At 47.2% G+C, this 24,600-nt stretch overlaps 1 protein-coding gene across 3 annotated transcripts in view; it reads right to left on the bottom strand.

The window, feature by feature from the left end:
• Wdr25 (WD repeat domain 25) overlaps positions 1-24,600 on the bottom strand; it is a 131,079-nt gene that overhangs the window by 106,108 nt on the left and 371 nt on the right. For 2 of the 3 annotated variants that reach the window (XM_021642584.2, XM_060388170.1), the window contains exon 2: positions 20,142-20,979. In XM_021642584.2, the coding sequence (XP_021498259.2) occupies positions 20,142-20,951 (810 nt within the window). In that variant the 5' untranslated portion in view covers positions 20,952-20,979. Of the gene's footprint in view, positions 1-20,141; positions 20,980-21,646; positions 21,766-24,600 lie in introns of those variants that run through there. The other variant, XM_060388169.1, reaches the window with a different exon arrangement.

Below are 24,600 nucleotides of genomic sequence, written 5' to 3'. Positions count from 1 at the left end.
GAGGCCTTAAGTTCAGATCCCCTAGTATCCCCAGAAAAGTCAGATAGAACAGCACATGTCTGTAACCCCAACACTGGGAGAAGAGACAGGCAAACCCCAGGGACTTGCTGGCTAGGTGACTGGCTGAATATCAAGTTCTAGATTCAGCGAGAGTCAGGAGTGACTGAAGATGGCTCTCTGTGCCGACATCCAGCCCCCACAAGCACATGCGCACAAATACACAAAGAATCAAACAGTATAAAAATAAATGGTGAAGGCACGGGCTTACACAGATTAATAAATGTGGGTGCCCAGCTGGCATTTAAGGGAGGCAAGGGTATGGATGGGCACCGTACGGCCTGGCCGAAATGGCCTTCCCAGATGCAGAGAAGTCCCCAGCACTGTGCTCTTCATTTTTCCCAGCCCACAGCATTTTACGGCAAGCCTGTGGCTCTGCTCCAGAGTGCTTGCAAAGTGTTAGGAACTTCTTCCCTGTTTGCTGAATGACCTCCTCTGGAGGTCACACGGAGAGAAAATCAATTGAGAGCAGCGAATGCTCGCTGCAATGGCTCTGCAGGGAAGGCTGCCACCTGCAATCCCCTCATTACTGCACAGTGCTGCAGCTACTCCGGAGACCGCAGAACCACTGTGACAAAGGGCATCAGAAAGTGGTCACACCTCCATGTGCTCCCAAATGAGGAGCCCAACACCCAGAGGCTGCCTGCCTGCCTGGGCCCTCAGACGGTGACTCGGTGTGAACCTCTAGCCCCTGGCAACCAGCTTCATCACTCCATCTATCCCTGATGTCCCACCTGTCTCAACCCTGTCCATAGCAATAATCTCATTAAGAAATGAGTCACTCCTTCCACAGATCATGCCTGTATTCATATTGGCTTTTTTTTTTTTTTTTAAGAGAAGGTAATAACAAAGAAAAGGGGGAGAGTGTCTTAAATAAAGGTTGTCCTTCCTACACGACAGATGGAAAGCTTTTGGGCACGAGATGGAATGGTGCGTGATTACACCAAAGTAATAATGGCTGTCACATGTCACTACCTTTTGACAGAGGGCACTTGGGAAGAAGAAGTCACAAATAGAAAGCTTTCCCGTCACCTTCTGAGGGGCAGAATAATAATTCACCTGAATTGTCAGGATCTGATCCAGGCAGCATTTGTGCAATAGAGAGGTTCAGAAAACCTCCCGTGCCATTATGGGCATTCATAGGAGCAGCAGTAATAACTGGGTTTTAAAAGCCTCTCGAGATTGAGCAAAAGTACTTTCAGCACTTATTCCTCCCTCATCAGTACCAACTGATGCCAGTAGCACCTCAAGAAATATGCTGAGGAGAGTGAGACCCAGCCCTCCTGGCACCCATTGCACAGAAGACATCCATGCCCTGGGCCCAGGAGAGGCAAACCACAGAAAGCACCCAGCAAGGCTGCTAGGAGAAGCCCAGGGCCAGAGCAGCCAATGGCTGCAATCTGCAGGTAATGATAGATCACCCTGCTTCCTGTTTCCTCCAGTACTTTTCCATTCCTCTAGGCAATCGTATTTCCTCCAGAAGCAAAAGCAAAGTTTAAAAAAAAAAAAAAAACCCAATATGAAAAATTTAAGCAAACAAAAAGACCACACTGTGAGAGCACAAAGCTTATAGGAGGGGGATGGATTCCCATAAAGGGTGAGGGGATGTCTCCAAGAGGAGACCCAAGTTGAGGCAGCCATACAGGGCAGGAAACTACCTGGCAGGGGCATAGCAGAACCCTCGGGTTCATGCATGTCAAGGAAGCCTATGACCCTGAGCCCCCAATTTGAAATCAATGTGCAGGACTGCCCTGAGTTCCTAAGCCAGCCAGAGGTGATTAATAAGGAAGTGCTTAATTAGGCAGTACACAGGGGACGGCTGTGGACTGAAGGCAGACGGAGCAGGGCAGAAACAGGGACCTGAGCAACCCCACACTCGCTTGCTGAGTCTCAGGGGAGGCAGGAGGCCTCTCTGCCCTAGGAATGGAGGGGGGGCCAGCCACCGATGCGCCCCAGAGGCCCAGAGGAAATATTATTGCAAGACAAAAACTGAATTATGAAATCCGCAAGCAATAATTAGTTTAAATTACTACTTCTACTTGAATAATTAAACACGCTTATTTTCACTCACTGATGTTTTATTCATTACCATACATCTTTCCTGAAAGTTGTTTTTAACGTGGATATTCTTTTATTTGCAAAGATCCCACAGAGATTTACTATGCTAATTTCAAACCTTTCTTCTAAAATAAAAACAATAACAAAACACTCCCAGATTATCACCCATTAGCAACTGCTGTGTGGGGTCCATTATCAATTTAAGTCACAGCAACTGACTAGAAATACTGTGGGTAGCCACAAAGCTATTCACATAACATAGCGTCCTCTCTTGAAAACTCACTACTGAAAGGGCGGTGTTTAAATAAGCTCCAAGTGATTATAAAAATAAAAAGACTCAAGTGCAGAAAGACCATTCAGACACAGACGGAACTCGCCTGCGCTTTTAGCACACCCTCTATTAATGAACATGTTTGTGCACTGCCACAAATAATATTTGAGGTTTGTAAGTCGTATTTGCACACCCTGGGGCTGGGATACCCATAAGCACAGTAATAGAGGCTTAGGGTTTTTATTAACAAAGTTACCTTTGGGAATAAGGACTAACTTAAATATAATCCATGGACTAACTCTTCCCTGCTGGGCTATTAGCTGGTGTTGGCTGAATGGCAGGACTCCAAATCCTCACTAATGCCAACAAGCTGGGCCTGAGTCAAACCCAGATGGAGTGTGGCTGCCACCGCTGTCAACCAGCTCCATGGTGAACCAGAAGCCAAGTGCTTTGTGGTCCCTCCAAGGGGACCGCAAAGCCTACTTAATGTGCAGACAGAATGGGCAGCAGCTGAACTCACTGGACCGCTGTGACAAACACTCATGTAACGTCAGGACAGCCATGTAGACACAATCGGCCCTGCTTACTCAAGGACCGACTCTTTGAGCTGGTACCGGCTCAGTCTAGGAACCAGCAAACTTTTTTCAAACACTTGCTGAAGGAGACTAAGATGGGGAGTTTTTCAAATCCAACTATACCTGAAGTTCCTATCCTAGAGCAATCATTCGTTCATGCCAGCAAGCGAGCAAAGATTGCATGTGACCTGTTCCTGCAGCCCTCCTTTTCATTGGCATCCCCACGTGTATGAGTTCAGGGGAAGCTCTACCGTACAACGCAATCAGTATTTTCAAGGGTCAGTAAAGCAGATTTCTCAGATTTTGAAATTTCCAAATAAAAAATGACCATCAGCTGAACAGAACTACAAGCTGTAGTGCTGATGTGGCCCTTGGAAGACGGAGGGCCTCCAGAGGTCATAGGCCAGAGCTCAGTTGGTTCTAGCAGTCAACATGATCTGCGTCATCCTGTTAGACGCACAGGGAAAGCAGAGCAGAGCCTCTGCTAGGCTTCTGTTACCCTGGCAACAGCTTCACTGGCCTGTTGCTGGGAAAGGAATGCAAGAAGGGAATTGGAGAGGGAGTGGGGAAAGGAGGAAAGGCAAGCGGAGGCGGACAGAGATGATGGAGGACTAGGGGCAAGAGAAGGGAAAAACAAGACATGAGAGAACGGATGGAAGGGACAAGGGAGGAGCAGGACTTGAGATGGGAGCACCCACAAATGTGCAGCTATCTGTATGCAAGGAGAGTTTGTTTCACTCATTAAAAGCAACACATTTCAACTCTCAGTTGCTGCCTCAAGACACACTCAATTATCCGATAAACCACAGGAAAACTGTGAAAACGTCAATGTGGTGGAATTGCCTAAACACAAACTCTCGATAATGTCAGCACTGGCCCAAAAAGCTGGCTGGGTCAAACCTAGAAGGAAAAGGGGAAGAGGAAAGAAAGGAAGAAGAGGAGGAGAAAGAGGAATGGGCATGAGGCACCTGTAGTGGGAAACAGCCACCCTGGAGCACAAGGCACTTTGCACATGAACTCTGTTAGCCTTGTTGAGGAGCACGCCCTCTCTTGCTCACGATGTAAGAAGCAGCAGGCCTTGAGATCTGATAATCTAGGCATGACCATGCCAGTCCCCTGGTGTAGGCCAGGTAAGGGTTGAGGCAGCACAGAAAACTCAGAGTAAGTGGTCAGGTCAAGCACCAACCCATTCTTCAAATAGCCCAAAACACATCACCTGCCAAGTTATAACAGCCATCTAAGTGCAGCATGGTGCCCTGAACTGGACCCTGAAACAGAAGAGGGACACTAACAGGAAAATCAGTAGAAGTCAAGCAAGACCCCAGTGCAGCGACCAGAGCTGCCAGGCGCCAACTTCTTAGCTAGTCTGGTGCCTTGGAGCCATGTAAGAGGTCAGTGTCAGGAAGGCGGGGAAGAGCTGGGTACTCTGTGCTGCTTCACAACTCTTCTATAAATCTAGGGTTATTTCTTAAAGTTTTACAAGAAAAATAAGAAGGGCTGTTAGAAACTAAGAGTCCCGTTTTCCTCACAGTGATTCATCTCTTTCGTATAAACCAGCACCCCTGACAGGCTTAACCGCCATAAAGTTTTATTGGAGTGCTGGCTGAAGCATTACAACAAAGCCGCACTCCCCACAGCCAGAGTGAATTATTAAACCCTGAGTGTGCTGGCAGCGTCCTTCCCTCTGGAGCTGGAACCCGGGAGCAACATGCCTCCACACATCAAGGATCTGTGGCTCAGACCACAGAAAGCAGGCACACTTTGAAGACTGTGTTGGAATGGCTTTGCCCTCTCTGCTGCTCGGCTCTGGCTGCACAGGTCTCTCTGGACCAGCTCCCTGCTGGGCCTCAGGCATCCAACCAGCCAGGCTACTTGTGTTGCCTTAGTTTACTGATGGCAGTGCACTCTGCCATGTGGCTAGGCCTCTGCAGTCTACTTGGAATGGCCTTTGGTGACCTTGCTGTGCATCTACCCAGCCTCCTTGGTGTCCTGACAGCCCCAAAGCACCTTATCCTCCACCCTGCAGCACACTCATGATTCTGCCTGCCATAATCTACCTGCCTGCCCTATGCTGCTTCCTCTCAAGGAACACTAGGCACAAAACGAACTCATGTCTGCATCCCGCTCTGTCCTAGCACCCAAGTCTTGCAATAGATGCAGGATGAATGAAACACTATGAGTCAGGAATGCAGGCAATTCTTCCCAACTCTCAAAAGAGAAGACACCAGTGGCAACCTGTGAAAAGGTCGGAAAGATGCTATCTGTCAGAAGAAACAGATTTTGCTACAGAAGGACAGGTCCATTCCTACAGACACCATGAGTGTGGCATAAGAGTCCTCTTCCGACTGGGAAGCTAAAAAGCTTTTCAGAGGCTTTGGTTTCCTTGACAACAGCATAGCTGTAGACAAGCTGGGAAATAATTAAAAAGTATGTTCCCTTTGCTCCAAGTGCGTAAGTGTTTTTAAGCAACAAGAAACAAAACATTCTGGGTGACATCAGTGTGGACAGAGCCAAGGGCACACACAGAGACTCCATCCTGCCATCGCCTCCACACTTCCTCTGTACTTAGGGGGCCTGAGAAAAGGACTGGAGCCATTAGCTCATACAACAGTGACTACAAGAATTCTAAGTCAGATTAAAAACAATCCTTTCCAAGGACCAAATCCCTGGCAGTTCTCTGAACTGACTCTCGTTAACTCCATGTGCTAGAAAGAAACTGAGGCACAGAAAAAAGAACAGCCAGGCTGTATGGCCAGGGCCTACACATAGCCTGTCTTCAGGCTGACCTCTACAGATCAGCACCCCTAGAAGTGGCTCACTTCCTGTCTTCTGAAGCTGTCCTCAATAGGTCCCGATGCGGTGTCATTCATGCTGGCTACTTCACATGGCAGGACCTGGGTGGCCCTGTGCCTCTGACAAAGCAAGCACACACAAAGCCGGGCTGCAGGACAGCCCCACCCCTGATCTATGTGCTCCCCTCTTTTTTCAGGTGGCTCTAATGTTGTGTTTTGTTTTAACAGCTTTACTGTGTTCGTGTCTTTTATTGTAAGCTTCCTCAAATCCCTTCTGGATTTATGATTTATAAATAAGTAATAAATAAACACACAAGCTGCAAGCAGCGGCCCAAGACTATTACCTGGGAGCGTGAATACAAACATCTCAACAGATGTGGCACAATCATGGTTTTGATTTAGCTCCCAGCAGCTTCGAAGGCCCTTCAACAAACCTGGACAAAGTTAGCACATCACCCTCCACAGGGCTGCTTCCTGCATGCATTGAGGGCAGGATGGGACCAGGCACAGGAGTACAGTTGAGAGCTCTGGAAGCTTTCTCGAAAGTGTCTTCCTAGCACTGATTTCATGTTCTGTTCTCCTCCAGGACTGGCACCCATGGAAAAGAACAGAGTCCTGTCATCATGGAACCCAGAGTAGAGCCCATCCCTGTCAGATGAGCTCAACAAGACTAAAAAAGATGAAGGGCTTAGCAAAGTCACCTGACTGTCCTTTGTCACTCTAATAAGGTAGGTGTCTAGAACACCCTTGGAACAGAAACAGGAAAGTGTTCAGAAGCAGTTCTTCAGAGCCCCTCTAAGGTCCTTGGTTTCCTCAAATGGGCAGAAGGAAGTTGCCAATGGCAGCTGTCATTAGGGAGTGTCCATAAGGGGCCTGTTACTCTCTATATTGATTCTCCGATCCTCGGAAGGCTCAGGTGGATGTTGTCACACTCCTTTGCTTACTAACAGGCAAACTAAAGGCAAGAGTTGAGCCCAGCTACAACAAATAGGGTATGAGGTAAAACCCCGAAATAAGACTTACGAGCTCACTGACTTCCCTGTGCCCACTGTGGCAAAATGACATGGAAGCTCTGGAGAGGCCCAGTCCTCCACAAGCACAGGAAGTGGCAGTTGCTTTGTGTGTGGACTATACAGGCCCAAAGCCAATAACTGAGCCAGGCTCTGCATCTGACCAACTCTCATTGCCATCCTCCCCTGGGGGCTCTTCTCTGTCACCCAGCACAGGCTCAACCTCACTTTCCCTGAACCTAACCTAATCTGTCCCACTCTCTTCTAGACTGCACTGTCCCAACACCGGTGATCCCTACAGAGTTGTCACACTATTTCATTTTCATGTCCCCAACTAGCCTTCCTGAAGGCCAGGGTGTACCTGCTCACCTCCAACCTGGAGTCCTGCATAGGAACAGATCCTCCCCCATGACAGGATGAACAGGTGGATGACCACATGAAGGACAACATAGAAAAGACAGGCTTTCTGATACTGTAATCAAGGGCCATCTCCCAGTTAGTCTTTGGAGCCCTTTTGTCTAAATTTCAGCCAGACACACAGCCCTGGGGAAAGCTAGAGGAACTCATGGGCCATGTAGCAATGTCCCAGAACTCTGGCTGGCAGGCACTTTCAGAAGCCCATGAGCTCAGCTATTTCCTACTCTGGTACCTCACCTATCCTAGCTGGTATCACGTTACTGAGCTAGAAAACAGTCAGCCATGCCAGCAGGAACCAAGGCCCCTGAGAGACCTACTGGAGTAGGTACCATGGAGTGTGCTAATCAGCCAGGCCTACAAGTGCAGGCAAATGAGATGGCAAGTCTCACCTGCTCAGCAACGAGGCTTAGGAGGCAATTACAGAATAACCCATTTGGAGCGCTGGATAATACCTTCCATTTGTAAGGGCTTCATAGTTTACAAAGTAGCTTCACACATATAACCGTCTGATCCTTCCAGCCCTAGGAGGCAATTAGTTCACAGAAACGCAGGCACAAGCTCAGAAAAATGAGGGCATGGTGGTCCCAACTCTCAGTGGCATATGCACAGCATTCAGCCCTACACTAGGCTGAGCCAGGCTGGGCAGCACCTCAGGGCCACACTCAGGCTCTCTCCAGAACTGCCCACAGCCAACACACAAGCACAGAATGCTGGCTCAAACAACCCCCAAAGAGGCCTCAAAGCCACCCAAGCCCCCAACTCCACACAGCTCCTTCTGCCAACTGGCAACAATGTAACAGGGCCCTGGCAGACTGCCAGCCCTCCCTCCCACAGTCCACTCCCCAAGGTGGCTAGTCAGCATACTGGAGAATTCTCAGTGCATCTTCCGCAGCAGGAACTGCTGCCTTCAGGACCAACATGAATGCATACAAGCTCCCTTTCCTAAGAGCCCTAGCCTGTTGACAGGTGTCATGCCCCAGAGAAGTGGTAACATGGCAAGGGTCCAAGGTACCAACACATTTTAGAATGCATTTAAATAAGAGTGAAGGAATGTGAAAAGAGACGCGGATGAAAACAACTTTCCTAACCAAAGGTTACAATGAAAATGTGATTTAATTTGTGTTTTTGTACCTTTCGAAAGAACACTTCAACTAGTGTAGAAAGAGCCCACTTGTGTTTATAAAAGCTCTCACATGTCCCTACAGTTGCTGGGCCGTGTAAACACACTGTGAGGAGGGGGAGACAAATAGCTGCTTGTGAAACTTTTAATGCCAGCATGTATGAGAATTAGAATTCTAAACCCAGCAGGTTAAAAATGTTCTGAAAGCAATTTTGGTGTTAGTCTAAATAATTATAGATGGTGCTCACTTAGATAAGGGCCTTTGCCCCCTCAGGGCTCCAAGGGAAAATTCTAGGCATGATAGTTAAGCAAAATAGTTGGTTATTACGGAGGCTTTGCGGTGGCAGTGCAAATTGGTATAATCCTTCTGGAAAGCAATCTGACAGGAGACGAATCTGGACCCACGGAAATGTACAGCCCTTTGACCCAGCAGTCCCACTTCTGGGAATCAATCTGAAAGAAATAATCCTACAGAAAAGGGTTTCATGCATGAAGATAACCACTTCAGTATTATCTGTAACAGCAAAAATTAGAAACCGCCTCGGTGTCCAAGGGCGGCTAAGTAAATTACAGTTAATCAACTCGATAGAGCATCGCAGAACCAGTGAAAATTGACGGCCCTCCAAAGACACAGAGCGGCTGGTGGTGCGGCGCCAGACAGGGCTCCGGGAGAATGTTAAGTGGCAAATACGAGCTGCTGGAATTGTGTGTGCACGCTAAGAAAAGCCGAGCCCAGGTAGACCAGAAAGGGACAGGAGCGTGGCACCAGGTCTGCCAGGGCATCTGGGTTTGGAGGAGGTGCTTGCCTAGCACTGCTCAGCACCTGGGAGCAAATGGTGGCTCGGCACCCTCGCCAGGTTTTTGTCACTCAGCTTGGAATCTACCCAAGCAGAAAGCATGCACGCAGCTAGAGCAGAACCTAGTCACTTGCCCTAGAGCCAGGATGAGACGCCATTCCTACTAAGTCAGTCACAGCCCCCAAATGAGACTGCAAATTACTTAAAACCATACTTGACAAGACTTTTGGTCTCTCACATACTGCCTAGAATGACTAAGGGCCCCAAAGAGCTGTTGACTATGTACATGACAGCTACAGATAGTTAGCACATCAGCAATGAAAACCCAGGACATTTGAAAATGTTAACTTGTGTAGAATTAGCAATAATAAATCCAGCCTGTGTTAACACCAATAACGCATTTCTTATAAAAATCACTAGACTTTTCATAGCATAAAGAAATTAGTGAGAAGGCATTGTTTACATTTTGTGGGTTTCATTACTGCCCGGCTTAACACAAGACAGCTGGGCTTTAATATCTACTTCCGTATTTAATCTATGGCAACAGCGCCCGTCATGTAGCCGCTGGAAAGGTCCATTTATACTCCTGAGAGAATGAGAGTAGAAAAGGCAAATAACTTCTAGGTGTGATTATGAAAATAGTTTTGACCCTCTGGAAGGGCTCAAGGACCCCTGGGGTTTTCAGATCACACTGAAAACCATTGCAATAAATTTTAGCACTCTAAGCTGCAGCTGCAGGGTGGCAGGGTAGGGGCACAGTGGAAGTGGAGCCTCACTGAATTGTTTCTAAGACTAGATGGAAATATACCCAAAAGTCTACAGCTGTGGCCTCCAGAGGAGACAGTGGCCTTTTAACTCCTTTACCCTTTCTGGGTTCTCTACAGTATGTATGTACAGTATGTGTGTCTATAGGATAGTATAGTATGTGTGTCTATAGTATAGTTTGTCTTAGGGTCAAAAAGCATTTCTTTTTTTGAAGCACAACTTGGAACGCCATGATGTACCCATGCCCTGCAGAATAAGCTGGATGGAAAGGTCATTTTAAATCATTAGTAGCCAGTGTTGGTGTGGGGGAGCATCACGAAGCAGGGCTGGTAGGGACGGCAGCATTGCTGTTTAATATGCTGATCGATCCCTGGCACCCAGCACACATTCATCACGGTGCCATGTGGCCTGCCTGGGACCCAATGACGAGAATTGAAACTGGCTCAAGCTAATCACTGCTAGATGAAGGTCAAATATAGGGGACTATATATCAGCTATCAGGGTATGAGCGGACATGCCACTGCCTAAAGCTGCTGGACACTTATGAAAGGAGAAGTCTGCAGATTGACTACAAAAGATGTTAGGTTTTCCCTGCTTAAAAAAAAAAAAATGATAATGAAATAAAACTCAAATACCACCTGGGGGAAGAAGAGGTGGGATATGATGAGGGTCAATATTGTTAGCATGTAAATTGCCTAGAAAAGGGGAATGCTAAGACCACAGGAGATTAATGGACAAGAACCCCAATGACAAACCATTTAGCACTCACAAGGTGCCAGGCCTGAGTGTAGCCACACTGTCCATAAATGAACTCATCTGGTTCTCAAACAAGATGCCATTAAATTAGCAGATGTTGGGGGGGGGTAATAATTCTGTCCCTAAGGAGGACAAGGAGACTGTGCACACAGGCATGGTTGTGAGCCACAAGCATACACTGGAGCAACAGAAATGAATGCTCTGCGTCTGTGTACCCAGAAGAGATATGCTAGTGACATGAGCGAAGAAGCGAAACTGGAGGACAAGAGCGAGGGACAAGAATGGACATGCAAAACCCTGAGACCCTTTCTCCTCCAGAGCACAGACGACAAGAGGCTGCGGCAAGTGGAAAGCCCAACCAAGACATAAGGGAAACCACTCTGAGTCTGCCCAGGCTAAAAGGAGCTCCCCACCCCCCCCCACACACACACAGGAGACTCAGCCTGCCACCTCTCAGGAAAGCTCACTGTAGACAAGTCCTTCCACTGCAGGGTGCTTGCTGCAGGGGAGGATGGGGATCCTGGCTGACAACACGCTGTTTCTACACCGCCATCACACCTTCACACTCTTACCCCACAAGGGAAGGCCGCATTAGAGACACCTGCACAGGGACAAGAGAAACACATGGCAGCTCTGTGTGGTGGCACATATCTGTAATCCCAGCACTCAGGAAGCTCTGACAAGAAGAATGTCATAAGCTCAGTGCCAACCTGGGCCACTGAGTGAATTCCAGTCTAGATTACAGACTAAGGTCCTGTCTCAAAAATAAACAACAAACAAAAGCAACAGCAGGAGACAGAGTGAAGAGTAATGCAATATATCCTCTCTTCATTTATTGGGAAAATTTCTAGTAATGCTGAGTGGAAATCGCTACTATGAAATGTGTGTGATGTGTGTGTGTTTGATTTGTTTGAAACAGAGTCTTGCTTATGTAGCCTAGGCTAGCCTCAAACCCTTTCCCACCCAAGGCACCCAAATCCTGAGATTATAGGCATATACCACTACGGCTAGCTATGAAAAAGAATTTATCTCAAAATTTTGTAGTATAGGTTACAAAAAGTGCCAATGGGTCAGGTACAGTGGCCCATGCCTGCAACCCCAGCCCTCGGCGAGGCAGAGGCAGGCCAGTCTCTGTGAGTTTGAGGCCAGCCTGGTCTATAAAGCAAGTCCAGGACAACCAAGGCCACACAGAGAAACCCTCAAGAAAACTTAAAAAAAAAATGCCAATAATAAAAAAATAAAATAAAATAAGATAAAAATGCCAGTGGTGTGACTAAAACCTGATGGTGACATGTTCACAACTGTCACACACAAGTGAGAACACTAGGTTTTACAATTCTGCCATTTTCTTTATAAAATCTGACTACTTTTACGATAAAGCAAAATAAAATATACCCCCCCACCCCTTTGTAAGAAGTGGAGAACCTCACCATCACTGGGCACAGGACGGCTCCTTTAAGAGTCTTCTGTGTCCAGGTTTTAAAAGCAACAAGAAATAATTCACTAGACTGTCTCAACTCCTAAGTGTGCCAATTTTGCAATCTGCATTTTTCAATTACATTAAAAGCATTTTTCCAAATTGCTCTATTCTCCCCTTAATGACACAGGATGAGATTGGATGAGACGAGCTCCCCGAGGACTGAACCGGCACCTTCGTGCCACCCTTGCTTCTCCGGCAGCACTTGCGCGTGAGCTGGTCAAGTTCAGCAACAAAGGCTGCCAGAGAGCGCAGAAAGCACACGGGGTCAGCCACGGAGCTGCTTTTAGTCACCTCAGTTTTGTTCTCGAACCGAAAGCCTGTAAAGCAAAGGGATCCAGAAGCGTCTTATGTATTGACCTCAAACTCATCTCGGTTTTCACTAGAGGGAAGAGGGTGTCAGAAACACTTCACCTCCCACAAAAAGAAAGTTTCAGCCCAGAAGCTTAAAACTCTTCCGTGAGACTCCACGGCCTGGCTATCAACCACCTAAGCCACATCAGGGACAACTACACAGAAGGCTCTTCAGCTTCCCTGGAAGGTGAGAAGGAAGATAGGGGCAAATGGAGTCCAGGACTGTGCACCCTGGGGCACATGCCTTTCCCTCCCTTGGTCTCTGTCAAATAAAGAAGGACCAGATGATCTCCGCCTATGCTGGTGTGTGCTCGGGTGTTAACACACACACACACAAGCACACAAACGCTCTCCTCGCCTTCACCTAATTACCCTTGATGCACTGTTAATCATTCACTCCCAAATACCGACCGCCCCCCACCACAACCCGCACCTCCTCCCCAGCTGCGCCTCTCATTTCCAACAGATTTGCCTCGTGCTCAGAATAAATTGCCAATCATCTGCATAACGCTCCACGACTCCTTACTCCACGCATCAAATCACTTCTCAATCTCATTTCGTAAAAATCCATCAAGAATAATTCTTTCAAAACTGAACTAAACCCTCGCTCTGGCACTTGGATCCATAAATTCCTTGTCTCTGAATGTGAAATATATCACTTTTTACAAAGCACATCCAAGATACCCTAATATAATCAGATCCACTAACAATGATAAATCAGCAAGATCCTGTAATATATAAAAATGCAAATCCAAGCCACCATGGAAATCATCTCTGTTCCTCCTGCCCCTTAACAGAGCCCAAGCAGTGAAGCTAGAAAGGGCCTGAGCCCATCTGGGAGAAGAGGCTTGCTTTTCACCTGAGCATTTCCAGAGGAGAAAGAGGCAGGAGGAAACAGCTTGCTGGTTTTGCTCAGACTCTGTAGCCTATCAGCTCCCCACGTTGCCTCCACCACATACCGGCTATGTAACCGGGAACAAGTTACAGTCCCTGTGGCAAAGTGTGCTAAGAACTGTGCCTGGCAGCATGTGGTGGACCCAGTGCAGCTGCTGACTCCCCATTCTCTCATGTGTCCCTGGTTAGCAGGGCTGGTGATCCACATGAGGAGGCACAAGCTGAGGTCACCAGGCTCCACGCCGGGCCTTCAGCTGTTCCTGAAGGCAGCTTGCCTTGGAGAGACAGCACGGCTCCCTCCCGGGTTTCCTCAGCTGGAAGCTTGCCTCCCCAGCACTGCTGAGACTCAGGCTTTTGGAGTCAAACAGCTATCCACCATCCTGTGGGCAGTGTGAGCACCGGGCAGGTGGAACAGCCCTCAGCAGGACTTGGCAGGCATACAGCACTCCAAAGGACTGCAGAGGTGGCTCGGTATCATTGATCTCAGAAAGCTCCATAAATTTTAAAGGTATTTATCTCAGGAACACTGAGAATGAAACTCTTTAAAATCCATATGTACAAAAACAAACTATGAAGAGATTCACAGAAGCAGAAGCTGCATTAAGTCAGAGGACTCTGGGTGAGGTGTTTTTTTGCGCATTTGTGTTCTAACCAATCAATACAGGTACAAGGGGTGTGGGGAGCCTCACTTATGCCAGGCACTGGGCTCCATCATTTCTTTTCATATTTATGGCAACAGTCCTCATCAATGGGCATTCTCTCTACTTTACCAGTGCTACCTGGGGGGCAGAAAGACTAAATGACCTTATGCAAAGTCACCCCGGTACTGAGCAGCAGTGGAGAATGGCACTGAAGGTCAGCCAGTGTTCAGGTTCCATTTACCACACACAGGCCTTCTGCTGGAGACCGATAGTGCAAAGCCCATCCCCACTACATTAAGCAGCAGAAAAGATGGCATTTATGCACAGTGTGATCGCGGCAGGACTACTTGCTTTCAAATGGACTCCAGAAGCTACAGAAAACAACACAGAAGAGACAAGGGCAAGTGTGAGGAATGAGATGGTCATAAAAATATTTGTGGACAGTTTTTCAGTGGGGGTTTTGTTGGAGAGGATGGGGATGGAACCCCAGGCCTCCTGTCTGCTAGGTAAGCACCTCTGAGCTACACCCCCAGCCCCACAAACAATACAGAAGACAGTCTGGTGGAGGACAGGATAGCACATGATCAGGGGACTGTGTCAACATGTGGGACAAAGCATTCAGGCCAGGGTGGACCAGTCATGGTCGCTGACTAGGGTGGTATCACCAGTGATGTCTACTTCCTCTTTGTATCCCATTTATCTGAGTCTGCAAAGTTTCCCCAATAAGCATCAGTTTGGCTTTAAAATAAAAATGTTAAGAAAGCTTGCTATTGAAAAAAAAATTCTAGAACAAATAAAGCAAATCAACAGAGCCCAACTGAGTGCTTTCTATATAGACCTGACAGTGTAAGAACTCTCTCCCCCACAGCAGGAAGCTTACTGACACAGCAGGGCGTCTCCTGGGGGGCTGCCCAGCCCCAGCATGGACAGGCAGATAGAGCTGGCTGTGTTGGGCTTTTTCCCTCAGAAAAGGCATCAAAGGCTGAATTTTACCTTTACGTGCAGTGGGTGTTCAAACATGTAGAGCACAGTGAGTTCACGGGGAAATGAAAAGACAGTATAAAAGGGTATCTGTGCTGGGATTACAGCCATGAAAGCCCTGAAGCTCACAGAGGAGGGCAGAAGGATCACTGCCTGAGACAACAGAGCAGCGGCACAGCGACTGTGACTCATTGTTTTATTTTACTTAATTGCTCTGGCTGTAAATTTTTCAAAACTAATATAAGCATATTTTACAGCTCACAGAACATTTAGAGCATATTAAAATACATATCTTTCCACTGTAATGCGCCTAGTTGAAATTTCTGACTCCAAAGCTGAGCTATAGGGCGATAAAAGACTGGCGCTAGGTGCTCTTTACATCAGTCAGATGGACGGTGCTGTTCTGCTCCGGATCAGAGAAAAATCATCTCAGCAAATGCTCCTGTAAGTCAAAGATTCTACCACATTCTAGAAGCTTACATGGGCCAAAGATAGCAAGTCCTACCGTGCCCCCTAGAGGCGAGTAAGATTTCTGCATAGACATACAGACAAAAAAGACCTTCCTAAAGCAAAGAAGTGAAATCCAGAAAATGTCTTTAAATCTTCATTGATCACTTAACATGTACCAAATTTCATACCAGATGCTACAGAGAATATAAAGATGGGTCTAGTGTGGCTTCTGCATTCATAAAGCTTACAGCCTGTTGAGCAACTCAGATCCAGTGAGGCTCCACCAGCAGACAAGGGAGCAAATCCCCAGCATTCTGAGCGCCAGCAGCACATGGCAGGTCCTACCCCAGGTGTCCACATCCAACCTTCCCTACTGCTCACAAAGACCAAGGGCACACATAATAAACACCTCCACTTCCTAGGTACTCTGGGGCTTGGTTTATAACTGCAGCCATCTCTGACATCAGGGAGGAAAAAGCAGTGCTGCTCAGCAGGCCGCATACCCACCTGCAGGCCTAGGATAGGACTTCCATCCTCGGGTGTCTGCCTGAGCCTTCCGTAACCTAACCCATCTTCCCATTACAGGTCCTTGGTTCCTACTATCCATTCTGCATTCTGAACTTACTTGGAGTCCCTCTTACACAGCAGGCATTTGCCAAACAACCCCAGTCACTGAAACTGCAAACATCTTATTAAAGCCTCTGCTTTGGTTCCAACTCAACATTCACCTCTGCCTTATAGAAGAATGAATTTTCAAGACCCCTCAGTGGGAAGAAAACCAGGAGACACTGATCCTAGCAGCCATGGTCAGTACTGACCCAACTCAACTATGACAAGTATCTCTGGCCCTGAGGCCATCCCTTGGAGGTTTTCGGGGGACTAGACAGGAGGGTAGGGTACGCCCTGAAGCTTCCTAGCAGCCAAGTAGTCTGATGCTAGCTAGCATCATCACTTCCAGCCCACATGCCCCTGGGGACAGGCCACACATCAGCCTCCTACACACAGTCCTAAACTCAGGCTTCTGTCATCCCAAGCAGGCCAACTGCGACCTCTTCTGGCCATGAGGCATCAAAGCAGTCCCAGCACATTCATCCTCACCACACCCAGAGCCAAGGCTCTAGCTCATCCTCTCTTTTAAAAACCATCATGGAGCATGGTGACTCTTGCCTTTAATCCTAACACTCTGGAGGCAGAGACAAGCAGATCTTTATAAGTTCTTGTCAGCTTAGTCTACACGAGTTACAAGACAGCCGGGGCTACATAGTGAGATGCTGTCTTAAAAGAACAACATCTTTGGGGTGAGCAAAATGGCTCATCAAGTAAAGGCACTGGCCACTAAGCCCAATGCCCAGAAGTGGCATAGTGGAAGGAGAACTGACTCCCCGAAGTTATCCTCTAACCTCCACACACGTACTGCAGCATACATGTGCCCCACACAACACACATACAACTAATAAGTAAACAATTGTTTTTAAGTCGCCATGGTCAGGATGTAGGGAGTAGAGATGACTCGACCTATAAAGTGCTTGCTTCACAAGCGGAAGGAAGGGATTCAGTTCCCAGAATTCATGTGAAAAGACCAGGTGCAGTCATACAGTCTTGTAATCCAGCTTTGGGGAAACCGAGATAGGTGGATCTCTGAGACACAACAGCTGGCCAACATAGCCTCCATGGCAAGTTCCAGGACAGTGACAAACCTTATTTCAAAAAGAGCATGTGAGGAACAATATCCAAAGCTGTCCTCTGTGCTCCACTTCCACACACACAAACAGGTACACATACACACGTGCTCACACACACACGATTATTATGGGGTGGGAATATAGCTCCATGGTAGAGCATGTGCCTGCATACTCAAGGTCCTGAACTCAAGCCCCCAGCACCAAAAACCTCAAAAAGCAATAGGGATGCCTACAGTGCTTGTTCAAGAAATGGAAATTTCCTGTCAGTAATGACCCAGGGTAGCCAAGCTGCCACTATGGTCTTCAGGTACAGACCAACTCCACAGGGCTCAGGTCTGCCTCCTCCCATCAGTGCAGAGGTAGTGGGTACCCATGAGAACACTTCTGATCTCTCCATGAGGCAGCATCATAGGCTTAAGACGTGATAGCCATGGCAACACCTCCCACCTTGCTCGCTTGTGCTCCCCACATCTGCCAGGCTGCCCTCCCCTCTCTCTAGCGGCCTAGAGACATGACTGCAGTGCCCACTCTAGAACCACAGCTACCAGGGGCCATGAGCACACTAGACACTGTGGACACAGCTCATGTAGGTATTTGTTCTACTAGAGAACCCTGAGGCCTTGTCAAGGGTATAAAGCTTCAGGAGAGCCAGTCCACTGTAAAGTTCCTCCACACTGTGAGTGCTGCCTCTCACCCTTAGTCTTGAGGGGCTGGGGAAGGAGTCCAGGCTGCTTCCAGGCTCATCCAAAAGGCAGAGACCTCTGCATTCAAAATTGGACAGTACACAGGGAAATGTAGGAAGAAGGAAGGCTAGCTATAAAAGCAGCTTGTCAACTGTCTGGTTTCCAACAGGAAGGACCATCCATCTGGCTCAGTCATTTCTTGCTCCTGGCAGACTGCCCAACCCAAGACCACAGACTAGAAAAATACTGTTCATCAGTCTAGTTCTGAGCTGGGTCTTGACTGCTCAGTAGAAACTGGCCAAGCAAGAAGCAAAAATGGAAGGACCTAGAGAAGAAAGGACAAAAGAGGAAAGAAGTCCAACAATCAGGTGAGCTCAAAGACAAAAGCTATCCTGTGACCTTGAGAGCCAGCCAGACACTGCCAGGAACCTGGGCCCAACTGAAACCCTCAGACAGGCTCCTTGCCCTGCTGGCCTCTGTGCATCACTCTCAGGGTAGAAAAACTGAGACCAAGGCTCTGGGTCAGTCCAAGAAGGTCACAAGCTACCACAGGACACTGAACACCGCTCACACCGATTACATGGCCCAGCACTGCAGAAGCACCAGAGCCTGGCTCAAAGAATTGAGCAGAACACATCAGCCTTGCTGGAGCCAAGCACAGGAGTTCCTGTGTGACCTCTAAGTGTTCATCCAACACTAGCACCCACAGACATAGCTCACTGCTAAGCATTCCTCCCCTCACTTAAGAAAATGCCCCCTGGGTTGGTGGGTTGGGGCTCAAGACATAATCCGCAGATAAGTAGTTTTTGAGAATGCTTAGGAGAGTGGGCTGAAGCCAGCATGAACACCTACAGGGTCCAGCTCTGCAATAGGGGTTTTGGTTTTTGTGGTGGTTTTTTGTAGCTGTGTGTGTATGTAGGTATGCACATGTGTTTATGAGGGCATGCATGTGAAAGTCAGAGGACAACTTTAGCTGTTCTTTATTTATTTGTTTCTATTTCACATACAGCAGTGTTTCACTTGCATAAATGTCTGTATGAAGGTGTCGGATACCCCTAGAACTTCGAATTGCAGACAGTTGTGATCTGCTATGTGGGTGCTGGGAATTGAGCCTGGGTCCTCTGGAAGAGCAGCAGCCAGTGCTCTTAGCAGCTGAGCCATCACTCCAGCCGCAAGTTGTTGTTCTTCAGGCATTGTGCTGGCTAGTTTTATGTCAACTTGGCACGAGCTAGAGTCATCTAAAAGGAGAGAACCTCAGCTGAGAAAATGTCTCCCTAAGATCTACTTGTAGGGAAGCCTATGGGCATTTTCCTAGTCAGTGATTGATGGAGAAAGACCCAGCCCATTGTGGATGGTGCCACCCCTAAGCTTGTTGTCCTGTGACCTCAAATCAGACTTGTTTGATTTTAAAATCTCCAAAGCTAGCTAAGTGTGGTGGTGTGTGCCCTTTAAATGCAGCACAGAGAAGGCAGAAGTAGACATCTCTGTGAGTCTGGGCCCAGCCTGGTCTACATAGCAAGTTCTAAGACAGCCAAAGCTACATAGAGACCTTGCCTCAATAAATAAATAAGTCTCCAAAACTAGATTATCAAAACTCAAGTGCTGATCATGCCTCACCAAGACTCAAGGAGGAAGCAAGAAGAGGCATCAGAGCCTATCAGCAAATGATTGAAAGAGACGATACTTAGTACTGTGGCCTGTGGAGAGATGTGACTCTTACACTGCGCCCATTCTTGAGTAGGGGCTATAAGCATGATAACCAAGCCTGGACTACTTTGGGGCACCTTCTCTAAATAAATACCAGGGTCTGGCAGGGACACTTATAAGTAGCAGCATGCTTACAGCAGTGTAGTTCGTGGGAATATGCTACTGGAAGATGACAAAATATCCAACAACAGGAAAGGAAATGAACTATGGCATACTTGGGTTAAAATAATGTATTATGTTAAGTGGTGGTGGTACACACCTTTAATTCCAGCACTTGGGAGACAGAGGCAAGCAGATCTCTACGAGTTCAAGGCCAGCCTGGTCTATAGAGCAAGTTCCAGGAAAAAGCAACACAGAGAACCCTGTCTCAAATTTTAAATATACATACATATATATATATATATATATATATAATTGCAAAATGCTTATCGTCTGGTCATACTGTAACACTGCCATGGTAGAGCAAGGCAGCACTTGGATGAAACAGAGCAGAAAAGACCAAAGAGCTGAGGCTGAGCACAGAGCGCGCTCTCTCTCAAATGTACCAAAGAGAATTACAGACATTTCCAAAAGGGACTAAGTAGCCTGTGCCCACCTGCTGCCTGCCTGACCCTACTCCTAACAGCCACTGAGAACTGTTTTCCCTCATCTTACCTTGAAGGTTTTATCCATGGAAGCAGAGAGAAGCATATGACTCTTACTAAAGACTGGACACCACTGAATGCTGTTCACAGGGCCCCTGTGGCCTCGGAGGTGGAAAAGCACTTTTGTGGGGACCGTAGTCTCTCTGTACGAACTGTTCAAATATGGCTGGATGAACTCTGACACTGTGGGAGCCACACAGAGGGGAGCTGCGGCACACCGTGAAGGGGATCCCTGGGGCTTTACATCTTTGCCCTGACTGGCTTCTGGATTCGGTGCCTGTAGCTGCCTCAGTCTCTTGGGGATATAGGGAGCCACACAGTCCTCACCCCTTTTCCTCTGAGAAGAGCTGGCATTTCCAGTGGTGCTTTCAACTTTGCTTTGGACATGAAGAGATGAGCTGAGGGCATCCCAGGCAGGTTTCATTGGCTTTAAGCAGGCAGCTGCCAGGGGCACATGGCTGACTGGAGCTTGGCTCATCCACAGAGAAGGGCGGGGAGGGTGACTGGTGGGGAAGGTGGTACCAGGTTCCTTTGAGGGCCACTGTAGCCTCTGGCTGGGACAAGACCCTGGGTTACATCTCCAGAGCCGAGCCAGCGGCAGGCGTTGCTCCCTGGGGTCTTCATCTGGGTCTTTATCAGGACTGTTCCCTGTGTGCTGTGCCCCCTCTTTTGTCACATCCACTGTACCAGATGCAAAACTCTTCAAAGAAAGTCTGGTCACACCAGAGGCACCATTCTTCTGGCCTGCGGCAGTCATGCTTCTAGCAGGTTCCGTCTCAGTCTCTGAGTCAGAATCATCATAGGCCACCAGCGAGGCCATGTGGACACACAAAGGTGACTTCCTAGAACTAAACAAGGTCAAGAGTCAGCAACTGTGAATGGGAGAATAGTTCTGTACTTCAGAGCAGAATGTTCTCTTGAAAGTCAAAGACTTCAAACTCCACCAACACTAACACATAAAGAACAAAGATTTCATTTTCAAAAGAACTGAAAAAAATTTTTTTAGATATTTCAACATACAGAAATGATGTTTGGGGCAGGAGAAATGGCTCAGTGATTAACAGAATGTACTGCTCTTCCAGAGGATCCAAATTTAGTTCCCCACCTACCTTGGGTAACTCACAACCAATAGTAGCTCTAGTTTCTGAGGATTCAACAGGATTCCTGAACTTTATGACTACCTGAACTAATGTACGCATACCCACACACCAACAATATATGTACACAAATAATTAAAAATAGAAAGCATACCTTTTGGGTTTGTTTTTGTTTGTTTGGTTTGGTATGGTTTGGTTTCTCAAGACAGGGTTTCTCTATGTAACAGCTCTTGCTTCCTGGATCTCATTTTGTAGACCAGGCTGACCTCAAACTCACAGAGATCCCCCTGCCCCTGCCCCTGCCCCTGCCCCTGCCCCTGCCCCTGCCCCTGCCCCTGCCCCTGCCCCTGCCCCTACCTCTGCCTCTGGAATAATAGGATTAAAGGTATGTACTACCATACCCAGCCTGAAAGCATACCTTTTTTTAAAAAGAGGAAAAGTAAAAACTAAATGATGTTTGGACCAGAAAGATGACTCAGTAGATTAAAGGTGCTTGCTTGCCAAGCCTGAAGACTGGAGTTTGAGCCCTGGAACCTACATGGTGGAAAGAGAAAACCAACTCATGAAAGCTGTCCTCTGACCTCAACAAGTGTGCTTTGACATGCATGCCTTCATCCCATCACATACATAAATAAATATTTTTAAAAGGAAATGATGTTTGGGGAGATACATATGCTAACCCAAATTTAAATGTTAAAGAATATATAAAAACCTCAGTAATATTTAAAAATAAATGAATTTCCTATTCAATAGACATAATTAGTTAGAACACGTAAAAAATAAAGTCTGGTACAGGCCTTCTCTGTGTAGCTATGGCTATCCTGGAACTTGCTTTGTAGACCAGGCTGTCCTTAAACTTACAGAGACCTGCCTGCCTTTGCTTCTCAAGTTCTGGGATTAAAGGCATACACTACCACTACCTGGCTGAACATACAATTTTTTTAAATAGAAACTTGTATGGGATATTTGGGATGAGGCTTGCTGATAGAACTCTTAACACATGCAGGGTTAACACATGCAGAGTTCTGGGTTTGCCCCTCATCACTGCAAAGCAGAAGAGAAGGAGAAGAAAAGAAGGAGAAGAAGAGGAAGACAACAACAATGGGCTAGGTATGGTGGCACCCACCTGTGAGCCCAACACTCGTGAGACTGAGGCAGGAGTGTTATGAATTCAATGTCACTCTAGGATACATAGAAAGACCCTGTCTTTAAAAACATACTTCTGAAGAAGTACAGCAACAGCAGAGCACCTACCTGGCATGCACAAAGCCCAGGGTTGGGTCCTCAGGCACCAGTCTACCCAAGTATGGCAAAAGGAATTCTGATCATGCCATCCAAATTTGTTTGTTTCACCCCAAATACACAGGTTCAAGAAGTACTGGATTTCATTTAAAGATTCTTCCTGGAATTCTGAGCCATCATCACAAATTGTTATCAGCTAGTTCTCAGTAAGAGATGCTTTGAGGGCTGGAGAGATGGCTCAGAGGTTAATAACACTCACCTTCCTAAAGGTCCTGAGTTCAATTCCCAGCAACCACATGGTGGCTCATAACCATCTATAGTAAGATCTGCTGTGCAGGCAGAATGTTGTATAAATAATAAAAATCTTTTAAAAAAGAGAGAGAGAGAGAGATGCTTTGATCTAGAATTTAGTATCTTAATTCCATGAAGAGAACAGCCAGTACAGGCAGGAAGAAAATAAAGACGCTAAGCATATCACAGCCAGCAGAGGGCAGGGTGGGACAGGGTGCAAGCCCAGGCCATGGACCAGCTTGCTCTTGTATTTATTTGTAAGTGTACTGTGTGAGTGTACCCATACGTATGGGCATGTGCAAACCTGTACAAGGAGCACAGAAAATGGAATCCTGTGTCCTCTTCTCACTTTCCACCCATTTCTTTGAGGCATGGTTTCCCTGTCCCTGTCTGCTTAGGGGCTGGGTTACAGGCAAGTGTGTAATGCCTGGCTTGTTAGAGGGGTGCTGAAATCTGAACTTTGGTCCTCATGATTTCAAAGTAAGTGCTCTTAACAGGTACCTCTCTAGCCCCATTCTGTTACAACAAAGCCTCACTCTGTAATCCAGGGTAGTCTACTCTACAATCTTCCTGCTTCAGCCTTCTGAGTGCTGGGATTACAGGTAAACATCACAATGCCAGGTCATACACTGGGTTGCAGCATCCCACCCAAGCCCATATCTATCTCCTAATGACATTATTCATCTAAGAACTCTACTGCCATACAAGTCTGTTGTCATTCAACGTCTGTAATTACCGTTCCCACGAGCAGCTGAACCGAGGCAAGTAACATCGTCCACATTTAAAGTCACGGTCTGAAAAGGACTTCTAAAACTAGCCATCCACTCTCCAACCAAACTAAGATCACACTGAGAACTAATTACACACAAACAGAACCATGCTCTACAAATAATTTGATCTTTACATATTCAGCAGGGATCTGAGGCCAATCTCCTGGTTCCTCAAATGGAACCCATCAGATTCCCACCCACCGGGCTACATAAAGCTCAGTCACAAGCTGGGAATTTACAGCCACACAGTTACCTGCACGGTGGACTCACAGAGAGGCCTAAGGCAGATCAGAGCATAGTGTGGCCCCTCAGCTCCACCCAGCATGTCGGCATGCCTGCAAGAACCTGGATGCCTGATGCACACTGCACCACATGGACATTTCATTCACGCACTCAACATCTGCCACAGCAGGCAAAACAGTAAATGATGCCCTTTACTCAGCACTCATAAGCCATAGGGAGACAAATACATGCCCCACTCCATTAGTGAGCCAGATGTCATGGCATGTGAACTCAAAAGGAGAAAAGGAAACTCGAGTAGGGCAGCTGGGCCCAGGGCTTCATCTTTCCATGGAGCAGAGACAGGCCTCGGTGGAGACTTACACCTGTGTGACACTCTGGACAGGTTGAGTGAACCAAGGTGATCACAGTGCTGAGACTAAACAACAGAACCAATGACAATCAGGAGGAGTCAAGCATGATTCAGGAAAACATGATTCAGGAAGCCGGCTGAGAGCTGAGGGGAATGCTCACAATTTAGGAGGTGATGGTTACAACTTTGTACCCAAGTTGCTAAAAATGCCTTGGGAAAGGAGGGCGTGATGAAACCAACAGGAAGAGGCTAAATGGGGAAAACGTTAATAGGACTGAAGAAAAAAAACAAACTAACTAAAGGGGGCACAGATATATAGGACAGGTTTTTTACGTGTTTTTCTCACTGTTCAAGAATCCTCAATCTAGTCGTATTTGTAAACTACAAGTTGGTGGGACAGGGGGCTAAGGAAGTTAAGAAAAACAGGATTTTTCCCGTTCAACAAACAAGTCCTAGTTTCCTACTCTGTGTTTAGCT

The sequence above is a fragment of the Meriones unguiculatus genome, chromosome 7 (genome assembly GCF_030254825.1).
Source record: "Meriones unguiculatus strain TT.TT164.6M chromosome 7, Bangor_MerUng_6.1, whole genome shotgun sequence".
In the NCBI taxonomy this organism is placed as follows: Eukaryota; Metazoa; Chordata; class Mammalia; order Rodentia; family Muridae; genus Meriones; species Meriones unguiculatus.
Note: the sequence above shows the minus strand (reverse complement) of the source record. Positions and strands in the feature narration are given on the sequence as shown.